The 11587-nt window shown below is 41.5% G+C and overlaps 1 protein-coding gene across 2 annotated transcripts; it reads right to left on the bottom strand.

Annotated features, from left to right (window-relative positions):
* LOC124705725 (putative ion channel POLLUX-like 2) lies at positions 1-9039 on the bottom strand. 2 transcript variants are annotated; one of them, XM_047237433.1, is made up of 24 exons: positions 8742-9039; positions 8515-8603; positions 8081-8193; positions 6909-7174; positions 6666-6737; positions 6467-6542; positions 6232-6330; positions 5987-6141; positions 5797-5901; positions 5581-5667; positions 4799-4883; positions 4566-4713; positions 3451-3527; positions 3284-3364; positions 2655-2846; positions 2466-2579; positions 2231-2323; positions 1978-2104; positions 1432-1508; positions 1087-1134; positions 935-1004; positions 788-861; positions 588-698; positions 1-376 (listed from the first exon to the last, which is right to left on the bottom strand). In XM_047237433.1, the coding sequence occupies exons 1-24, from the start codon at positions 8822-8824 to the stop codon at positions 257-259; spliced, it is 2562 nt and encodes an 853-aa protein (XP_047093389.1). In that variant the 5' UTR covers positions 8825-9039; the 3' UTR covers positions 1-256. The 2 variants fall into 2 exon arrangements, with proteins under 2 accessions (XP_047093389.1, XP_047093390.1); XM_047237434.1 differs by lacking the exons at positions 8081-8193; positions 8515-8603; positions 8742-9039 and adding an exon at positions 7295-7507.
* Positions 9040-11587: the final 2548 nt, after the last annotated feature.

Below are 11587 nucleotides of genomic sequence, written 5' to 3' on the forward strand. Positions count from 1 at the left end.
TACCCAATCACTTATTTTTCCTTCTTTATTCAAGTCGTCTACAGTGTACAAGTTGACTATTTGAATTCAACTACGTTTACACATAAATAAAAAAGGTATCCGGAGTTCAGCCACAATAAACAAAAAGTGGCCAGAATATTTCTAATGGAGGCAAAGAACATTTGATCAAATGACCTTTCTTACCGCTTTTGAATTGAAAAGACATACTAACAGGCTAAGAGCTGTCAAAAATCAGCAGAACCGCGAGCGAAAAATGTTATGTGGAAGTTTCGCTGTCCCTCACAATCGGCTGTTCACCTTCGAACTCGGATATCACGATAAGCGAATCTGTCATTTCAAGAGAAAGTGGCTCCAACTTGTTTGTAGGATTTATATGCTGTCATGGTTAAACAAAAGATGAATTAAGATAGATGATCAAGACCGAATCATGAAATCTGAAAAGAACGTCATGTCTACAGAAATCAGATATAAATAAGCTAGGTAGCTTTTTAATAGCAAAGTTAGAAAGAACCTGCTCTGAAAAAAATCTAATTTACTTTGGGAACATCATTTCCACATAATCTAACAAATAAAAAGAGAGTATTGACCTGCTTCTGGTCCTTAACGTAGCCAATAGCAACTTCACGACGCAAAACTGCCCTTTCAGACAGCTCCGAGAATGATATTTTTTCTCTTTCCTTCATGTACAGTCCTATCTCCTATAATGAGCACATGCAGCACAGACAGATGATTGAATGATCGCAAGCAGCAAATAATTTACTGGGAATACAAATTATGGTCATGTTACCTTAATATAAATCTCATCTCCTTCAGCATCCAGAATATCCTTCCATACTTCATTTAGCTCGCTACATTCCGCAACTACATTTCATTTTTATCATGAGACAGAGCCTTCTGGGAAAATAAAGAGCCAAATGATAAGTAGTGAACCAACCTTGTGCCGTCACAAGACTCATAACTTCCTCTGCGCCAACAAACGAAAGGGAGGGTCTTATTCTAGATATCTGCATAAAAAGCAGAGATAAGAACTTATTTCCAAAATTAAATAGTTATGAACTTGGGAGTTGAGATATAGTAGATTCTTACTTGCTTTCCCAGTCCCGTGTCTACAATTTCTGATACAAGATGCTGAACCTAACACATTCAAGTACAAATTTGTAAACTCAAGCAAATTAGTGTTCTGTTAGTATTGGAGTACTTATAAGAAAAAACATTGCATGAAATGACTAATTGGACCACACCAAGTTAAATTCAAGCACGAAACTAAATAGCCGTGGAGAACTGTCTATTTTGTTGGCCCAGTAGTAACATAAATAGCAAGGATTTGTTGATTCCGGGCCAGGTTTTTCAAGACAGCTCAGGTTTATCAATATGGAAACATGGAAGTTCACTTGAACATTCTGAACATTATTCGTAATGACAAGAACTGACCTTAATGTCATTTTTCCGGCAAATATTTTCAGCAAGGAGAAGGGTATATGCTAATTGTTTATCGGCCTGTACAGTATCTGCAAAAACATACATGGATGAAACTTCTCCCTATATAAGGAAATGGTATGGTAATCCAAAGATCGACCAGGGAGCACGTGCTTCTGATGCAAAAAAAGAAAAGAACATCAAGTGTTTTTGAAAGCAATTACACATGCAAATGTTGGGAGTCCTTTATATACGCAAATGTTGTTCAAAAAATATCAGTTTATACCCTGTGGAGAAATCAAGTTTAGTGCTTAACATTTTACTAGACAGTACTGAAATTTGTTTTTCTTTCCAATGTACAAAGAAAGTTCTTTTTTCATGAATACACGTATATGAAAGACTTCAACTGTACATGCGTAATTTTATGTGGAGATTTTGATCATTTGGAAATGGATTTTTTGAAACCACTGGTTCATCCTAGGTGCAAAGTGCATGTGCGCCTGGCAAGCATTATTGTCTCTCCAAAATGGCATATTTCTGTTGTTGGCATGCTACTCATACCTCCAATTAGCCAGTCTCTGTCAGATATCACGACAATTGAAATAGGAACATTTTTGTCACATTTGGCGGATTTTCTGATGTTAATAATTGCTTCCTTCAAAATATCATAGTTCATCGGACATCCCACCTGTATGGACACCATCACATAAAAATTACCAAATAACAAGAGTACAGTATTTTTATGTCTGGAAGAATCTTTTCCAATGACCTTCAAAGTTCAAAGGTACTGCACAAAAGAGAGACAGAGAGAGACCTTATGAGTAACTTTAATATTTTTAAGTTGGCTCTTCATTAGGGGGTTGACAACACTCGTCCGCTCTGTAATAGGGGTTTCTGACAAGACTTCCTACACGTTAAAGTGAATTTGTTATACAAGTTCCACCCTATGATTGCATGAGCACTAGCATCATAGACCTGCCATTTTCTTGCAACAATTATAATGTGAGAGCAGTATATTTATTTCTTGTGACACATGTGTCTATACATACCAATACACTACCAGGTCCAAGGTAATTATCATATTCTCGAATCATGTCAGTAATTTTCGGCCTCCAACCAACAATAAGTATGCATTCCCTTGGTCCAAGTGTACATTCGTTGCTCTGCATAAAATGAAGCATTTGATCAACCCAATAAATTGAGAAGGGAAGAATTCCCAGCATTACATCAAATTTTACCTTAGATAGTGATTTTGACGGGCGCTCTACAATGTTCTTTAGCCGTGTTTCCTTCAGCTCGGTAACCACACTCGTAGATCTTTGAGCCTCATTTGAGTCTGAGTAATGACTTGAATTTTTTGTTTCTTCAGGTATATTTAAAAATGTATACTGTGGTTTTCTCCTCCCACAAACAGGAGCGATAAGAAGCAACTGTGAAGCAACGAAATGAAGAGTGCATCATGTAATCAACTAAACAGTTATATACCAAGCATCCTGGCATGACTGATGATATAAAAGCAAAATATAACATCCATCCATCTTCTTCTTATTTTCCATTAACAATACAGCTCCATACTGCTTTCTTTCTGTTTCCCCGTTAAGTTTAGGTCACGAAAAAGGTCCAAGGATACTAGCAACATGTTCATAAGTTTGCATAGCTTATGTCAATGTTAAGTAGCTAACAGAATATGTAATATATACCATGGGGGCAACACAAATTATTACACTATATTAAACAGAATAATAATTTAAGAACTGAAAAGTTTCTAATAATTACTTTTAGGAACCAATTTTTCTCATGGAATCCTATAACTAGAGACAAAGATTTGGTCCGCAGATATGGAAAATAACAACCAGAAATTACATACTTTATCTGTTTCTTTCAACATTGTGTCTTCACTTGGGTGGAAGTGAATCCTTCCGGACCGAAAAATACCACAAACAACTGCCTGATCATGAGCATAAAGGGGAATCATAACAAAGAAGTGGTGCAGACTGCTGATTTTAGGCATTCACTTATTTGAAACAACATTACGTCTTGGATTTTACGTCTCACATCCTTAAACTTTATGCCTCCTACTTCAGGAATGCTGAAAAGGCTGAAGATATTTTCTGCAGGATAAAACAACCCAAGTCAAGAAGCCAAAGGATAAAGGTCATATCATCTAGGCTAAAGATAAGGCAGATACGGATAGCCAAATTAATGCAAGGCAAGAGCATGCATACGGGCGAGCCAATAATGAGTTTGAGTCAAATATGTGTATGGGTAGGTTATGAGATGGGCTTGGAGAGTGTTGAAGTATTGCAATAGGCCAATAGGGTACTGCAAGGCGTCTGGATAGGGTAGGAACAAAGTCCACACATGGTGCAATGGGTTGAACATGATCAAACCCACAGAATAATCTTGTTGCATTGTAACCAGCTGCACGGTTTTGTTGGGAACCATGGAGTCTGCAAAAACTCTTTTCTAATCTTGTTGTAATGATATACTAATTATCTTCTGCATATTCGTGAAAAAAGGCATGTGTTCCTCCGTATTTGGGAATGCAGGTATAGCAGCCAAACAGACTTGGCGGCCGGATGCTTGTGTAGCGGGCCCCAGGAAAAATGGGGGCTGGAATACTATTCAAAGGGCCTGCACGCAACAAATTTTGCTAATAAATGCTAGGTTAAAAGTTATTCCACTGGCGGTGTAGCACTGAAATCACAAATGCCTAATTGCGTACTTGGCCATAGTAAACAATAAGTACTTTGAGGAATATAGATGAGGAAAAAGGGCATGTCTGGCATGTGGTCATGACCAAAGTTGGCCATAAAAATATGGAAAAATATCTAGCCAGAAAGTGCAGTATTAGAGCATTACACAGCATGACCACTATTTAGTTCAGAAACAAAATTTCGACTCCCATGTATGAGTGGTTTCGAGGTTAGGCACGAAACAGAAGGGCAGCAAAATATATCAACTAAAATTTATCGGCAAATCCAGCAGTGGCTAATCAATAATTGCATGTCAGATGCAATTATTTGTTGATTTCCTGGAATTTGGTGCTATGACCTGTCAGCTGCTAATCCTTAAATAGAATAACAACAGCCATCTGCACTCTTCCCAACATTATTTTACCAGAAAAATCATAAAGATAAGAGTAGTACTGCGAGAATTAAGCAAGTGTCTGTAGATTTTGAGAAGGCCCTTTTGCCTAGAGCACTGCACAAATAGCTTAGAAGCAACCATCTCCACCGGTTGCACATTTAAGCCTGTGATTGATTTCAGAAGTTCGATGGTGGTTGAGTTAGAAGCCTACAATTATACAGCAAGGTCAATACATAAATGCCTAATGTTGATGTATACAACTTTTAATATAAATGGTGGAGCATGTATATACCTCAACAATGGTAGGAACTGATGCAATTTGTGGAACAGATTGGAGAGCCAATAAAGAAATAAATGCATCTGTATCCACTTCATATCTGACCATATTCAACAAGATGTGTTTTAGATAAATAAAGCAAAACCAAGTAATCAAGCAACAGGTCAACAGCAGAAGTTCTGTTATGGTGCATTGACCCTATAGCAGTGGTCTTATCGTGCTATATTGGACCGCTAATTTCGTTGGTTAGTTACTAGACAATTCTATAAAAGGACATCCATATTGTAATTTGAGAATTAGGCAAAGATTAATCAGAAATTATAAATTCTCCCTCTTCTCAGTCCGGCCTCCTAGCCATGGCGGGTGGCATTGCCAGCCGATCAAGAGCGTACGCATACCCTCTGTCCTCCGACCCTACTAAATCATGCAGACAGCACATTTGCTTTCAAATTAACTGCTGCTGCTAACAAATAATACATAAAATTTAGCATATGGCATCTATATCCAATAAGGAAAATAAACAAAAAAAAATCTTTTGAAGAGTTTATCTTGCTCCATTTTCTAATATAGCTGCTGTTTTTCTCAAGCTATTCATCTTAAAACTTCTAATTGAAAAGTTTCAAATGTCCCATCCAATACTAGAACAATGGATACCACATATAGCAATCCACTTCACAGGATTTTGATGGCCCACGCAGATATCAACAGAGTATACAAAATAACGCAAACTTGCATTCTCCAAAATCATTTCCAATACAGAAAACATAGAGAAAATCACATGTCTATAGTATACATACCGTTCATTCTTTGATGGTAAGATGATTATAGACTTTGCTTTGTTTGCTGCTGCTCTTTCAAATGATTTTGTCAAGCTAAGGCTACAACTGCAATTTTAAGTGAAGTAAAAACTGAGTTTTCACATATCAAGTGAAACCTCTCTTCTAAGGGTAAATAGATTGAAACAAGTTGCATGTGTTCAGAAAGCATCACAAGAAGTGTATAATCCCTTTTACCTCTTGGTGAATAAATCAACATGGTTTAAATCTTTAGATATGCTATCTGCAAGCTTCTCGATATGCTTTCTGGGAAGTTCCGAGAGAAGGAGAATTCTCTGCTTCCTTTACATTATTCAAAGAAGGTAATGTGCTGTATTAGATCAAGTAGATAGATATTACCTAAATGCTAAGGCTATCCTTCAGTTACCTTGCTGTAGCAGTACCTACGCGGATTGCTGATTCATGGAACTTATTCAACTGATTCAATATGGATGTCAGATGACTATTGACTCCGCAGATGATGATATGATCATCCTCAAGGACTTGTAACTGTGCGCCTTCCCTAACCTTATACATTTGGGTCTGTGCAGAACCAGGTGACAGTTTAAAGGCTTTTACATCGATATGACAAAAATTCACCTCAGTTTCATACTATACTGAAATAAAACTCACTCTAAATTGTTCCGTCATTGCGCTTAACAAACGAGAATAGAACAATATACCCCAGATAGCAAGAAAGAACCCAATAACACGCTCAATACGCGTCTTTTGCTGTGAAAAAAAAAAAGCAAAAGAGCGTATTAAACAGAGCTCTTTACAATAAAAATATCCATAGAATGGTTCAATCAACAGCAAGGTCACATAACTAAGCATATTCTTCTTAAGTCAGAAAGCAATTGGCACTTACTCTTAGATGAGTAGATGATGAACATAGACATGCCCAAGCTTCCCATAAGCACTCCTCCAGAGGCTGTTCCTTCTTCCTGAAAAAGAAACCAGTATTTTATTTTTGTTAGTACTGACTAGTGAATATGTAGGATATCCTTTTTGAGAAACAGAAAAGAAAAAAATCAAAACAAGCATGCACTTTTAAATAAGTTACAGACCTGAACTTATGAAACAGCAATCCTCCAACAAACACGATAGAAAAGCACGTGACGAGCAAAGTGATAATAGACCTATGAAGACAGTCAAACAAAGTAGCAAGTTAATTGACCATGAAAAAGGAACTTCAGTTATTATATGATGAACTTTTAGAACCCAGCAACTGCAACAGTATGGAAAAAGATGCATTGCACAATACCAATAATACATGTCTAGATAGTAAAAGCTAGATATATTTCACTTACAAGGCAATGTTTCGGTCAAGCTGTGTATTGAATAGATAGTACAAGCGTGAAATACTCCATCTGACATCAGGCAGTGGTGGAAGAGTCACGTCTAACTTAAGAGGCGCAGGTGTTCTGATAGGATCAGACATGCAAGCAAATGGCAAACTTGTAATATTGTGCGACATCACAGGGAACAATTTCATCATCAACTGTATCTGGCCTATAACAACTCTGAGGAGAAGGCATAACGTGATGCTTACTATAGTCACCACGTTGGAGTTTCCCTGCCAAGTTGAATAGACATTGGACATTTAGTAAACAGAACGTACATTGAAGAGTACCTGTTGCAAAGTAATGTGTCTAAGGGGAAGTATGTGTTGACTATGATGGAGAATGCTGCTTACATAGGGTTATGGCTAGTTTTCCTATTCCTGAGTAATTGCAGGTTCCTCGACTTCTCTAGAACCACTACTTGTCAAACAAGTACAGGACTACTTTGAGCTAGATATCTAGGCCAAAATACCTTCTATATGTCTCCTCACAAGGGAATGCATAGGTGTCAAACCATACTTCCAAAGGCACGAATGGGTTATATTTTTTGTGGTACTGTCATATACTGGCCTTTGTCCTCCAGGAAATACAAGTTGCATATTTCCTACCATGGTATCAGAGCTCTAGGTTCTCTCCCACCACATGCGCAACTTGTGCTCATCTCATTACAATTTCCGATCTAATCCATCTGCTCCATGCCGCCGCTACACAACTTGCTCAAGTCCGTGCTGAGCTACTACGAAGGACTCATTGTCCCTGCAATTAGTGATGTGTCCCTGCTACGCTGCACTAAAGGACCACGTGCCGGAGCTCCGCCCACTGGGAGTTGAACACCCTTCCAGTCAGGCTGCCGGCGCCGCCTGACCATCAGGCCATCACGCCGCCTCCCAATTTCTTGCAGACTTTGCAATTAATTGATCCATATTCCATCATAATCACGGACCAATCTGGTTGTGGTCACCCCCGAAGGAACAACTCAAACTGCTATTTATTAGTGAGATAGGCCTTGTGCACTGGGTTAACACTTACCTCAGCAAAAATCAACTAATGCTCTTGGAAACAATTTATGCACTCAGATTGTCCTAGAGGCTATAGATTATCAGAAGACTGAATAATCAACCAGTGAAAAAAATTATCACCTTAGCAGGAAAGCATAGGTGATTTTCTGTCTCTGACGCAGCCGACATTTCCACATTAGGCACGATTCCCATGCCGCCTTGCCTCTTGGCCGAATGGAACACTCTTGCCCCTCCTGGTGAAGGTAAAGCTTAAACAGATACCACGCAGTATGAACACATAACAACATCACCCAATTCACCACAAGGTTAACAGTTACAGATTTCTATCTATACTTGTACTCGGTTTCCAAGAGGCTAGAGATTATCAGAAGACTGAATTATCTGTATCTAGAGGCTATAGATTATCAGAAGACTGAATTTATGCACTTAGATTGTCCTAGACCTAGAGGCTATAGATTATCAGAAGACTGAATTATCTGTATCTATAGACAATCATAGACAACTAAGTGGCTAAGTAAGTGGAGGAGAAACTTGCTGCATTTAGTACAACGAACCTGGGTTGCTGGGGAGATGGCTAGACGAGCAGCGAACCCCGATCCCGCCGGCGCGACAGATGTGAAATCGGCCTGGGTACGCACGGAACCTATAACACACGTCTCCTCAGGAATTAGCGTGTGGATAAGAACAGCGGAAGATCAAATCAAAGGCATCGCTGCCGGTCACCGGCCGCCACATGCATGTGTAGTATAATGTACGACTCCATCAACAGTATCGGGTGTACCTGAGGAGTGCCCGGGGCGGCCGGGAGCGGAGAGCGGACACCGGCGACGAGGCGGCGGCGGCTGCGTCGAGCTGCGACCTCATCTTGGCAGCAGTTAATCCGCGGGGGCGGAGGAAACGAAGCCGCGATAGGGGAGCATGCGGGAGTGGAATCGAGCGGTTGACTTTACTAGACTGCGCGGGGATACGGGGTGCCTTCGAAGTTCCAAGAATTAAAGCATTACTTTTCTGAAGAGAATGGCTTCCTCCGAATGAAAATGGGTTGGCGAGAGGAGAGCAGGGACACAAATAATCGGAGGATAAGTGCGTGCCAAAGGAGGCCCGAGAGCCTTTTCCATAGGGCAAAGCTAGATTTTGTTTGTATATACCATCTCAAAAATATCTCATTTGTACGTGTCTCGGTGAACTTTTCCTCGAACGATAAATTTGGTGGTGGAAGCAGCAAATTTATACTACTCCATCAGTATAGTTGTTGGGTTAGAGCATCTCTACCTGATCCCATATTTTTAAATCTGTAAAAATTTAGATATAGGCTCATTTTGAGCTCGCGTGGATCAGATTCCGTATGTACAAACTAAAAAACTCGAAATCAAATTTCACGTGAGAATCCAACATGAGATCAAGTTCATCAGTACATTTTAATTTGATTTACAACATACATTGCAAAATCAACACAATTATTCATAAGTCTACACGGCCGCTAACCTATCTGAAGATAACATTCTAGCAAGGAATGGAGGCCCCTCAGGCCACTTGTGGTCCACGCCGTCCAATCGGGAGACGTCGCGGGATCCTGGCCATCGGTGACCTGCCCCTCTTTCTAGCTATCCTCACTGAATGGTGGGGGGCTGCTTTCCGCGTGGCCCGGACGTCAACGACTAGTGGTACGTGGAGTTGTGTCGATATAATCCTAGTTTTCAACAATCAGCTCGGGAATACCTCATCGGGGCATGTGGACGTTGCGGAGCACTTGACATGACGGTGGCGCTCTCCTACTTGAGCTCGATGCGCTCGATCTTGGCGTGGCGGACGGCGGCCTCCCGATGGAACTCCTTGTACGTGCGGACCTTGGTACACGGCCGAATGCGCGTCTTCCTCCTCGTGTTGCTTCGCCTCCGCCACCTCCCATGCCGAGACACGGCGGAGCTCCTCGAGGGCCGCCGCCTCGGCTTTGTCATTGTCGACGAAGTTCCCCTCGTCGAAGACCTTCGTTGGGCGCGCCTGCTCCTCTTTCGCTGCCCAATCCTCCTTGGAGGGAGTGGGGAGGCGACGGCGCGAGGAGGAAGACAACCCCGCCTCCCCAATGTACACGTACACGGCGAGCGACCGCAGCGGAGTCAAGCAGTAGTTGGTCCACTTTCGCACGACACGCTTCTTAGTGCCCTCGGATCGGACCCACGCGGCGTGCTCCTCGGTGGAGCGGCCACGGGTGCTTCCGCCAAGTTGCGGCGAGGTGCTGCCCCTTTTGTCGGAATTGCCGAAACGAAACATGGTTGTGCACTCGTGCGGCGGCGGAGCGAAAGTAGTGTTTCAGCCTTTTTCCAGCGCCGCATTAGCCGATATATGTAGCGTACGAGCGGTACAGTTCACAGTCCCCTGTTGATCATTTACAGGCTGAGCAGGGGATATGGGCTATGATCTGCTGTCGAAGCCAAGCCAAGCCGAAACTATAAACCCGCCAAATTTTATAGTTTTGGCCCGGTTTACGGATCTTCTAGAGATGTTCTTACCTGCCATATTTTTTTGTTTGTTGTAAACATGGTTTTGGAGCTAGGCAACATAGGAGCAATAAAATGTAACGTTATTTGTTATTGTACTGTAAAGGAACAACTATCGACAACTTAGCATCAACCATAGAAAAAAATCGCCACGGTAGCGGACAACTTCAAAATCCAGCCCACAATGTAACTACAAGCACTGGAATCTCAAGGTCTATCATAATGCCAGCTTTACGGACAGTTTAGTCCCGCAATGTTAACTGGGGAAACTTGGAGCAGTTTATACGGGATATTATTCTAACTCTTGTAACTGAGTGAGAATGGAAGAAGACCTCGAGCACTCCTCCTCCTCCTTCCCTGCCTCGCCACGGATCGTGCGCGCGTTCGAATGACTTGAGTCTTTTTTTAGCTTGGTGTACGTCTCGACGTGTGTGTGCATGCTATACATGTGTCCTTGGCTACCTATGTGTGGCGGTTCGGTCGGCGCTCCCTTCTCGTGCTATACGAAGAGACGAGACGCAGAACGCATCTAGAGTTCTCCACTCACTTTTGTCTCTCTCTTGAGTCCAGTTACTTTTGTTGCATTGTCCTCTAGTTTTCCCCGTCTCGGTGACTATGTGCATGGTTGTCTCAGAGAGCAGGCCTCTGAAACCCCGTCCGCTAAGATCCTGCACCGAGAGGCGGGCGATAAGGTTTTTGGGAGCATCTCGGTGCGACAGCTTGATGTTGTTCGAGTTCTTCCCTGCTAGCTTGATGCTTTATAGACAGATTCGGCGACTCCGACAACACCATGGGCAACATCAACAACGACCATGGTGATGTTGCTGCTAGAGCGCCCTTCCCGGTCTCGATGTGAATGCTCATCATATCTTACGTTGCACTAGTACTTGTTACATATTCAGATCTGCTAAATGTGGTTAGTCTGCTATGTATGGTTAAGTATGTTAGTGCATCTGTGATGTTGATTTTGGTAATTAAACTCACCAGAAATTTTCTAATAATCTAACAATACTAACAAAAAATACTTATATGTGTAGGCAATTTTCACTGTCTGGTTTTGAAGTTGCGCTGAAATCGAGTCTGGGTACTGATGACCCACAAGTATTGGGGATTGCAACAGTCTTCGAGG

Source organism: Lolium rigidum, chromosome 4 (genome assembly GCF_022539505.1).
Source record: "Lolium rigidum isolate FL_2022 chromosome 4, APGP_CSIRO_Lrig_0.1, whole genome shotgun sequence".
Lineage (NCBI taxonomy): Eukaryota > Viridiplantae > Streptophyta > Magnoliopsida > Poales > Poaceae > Lolium > Lolium rigidum.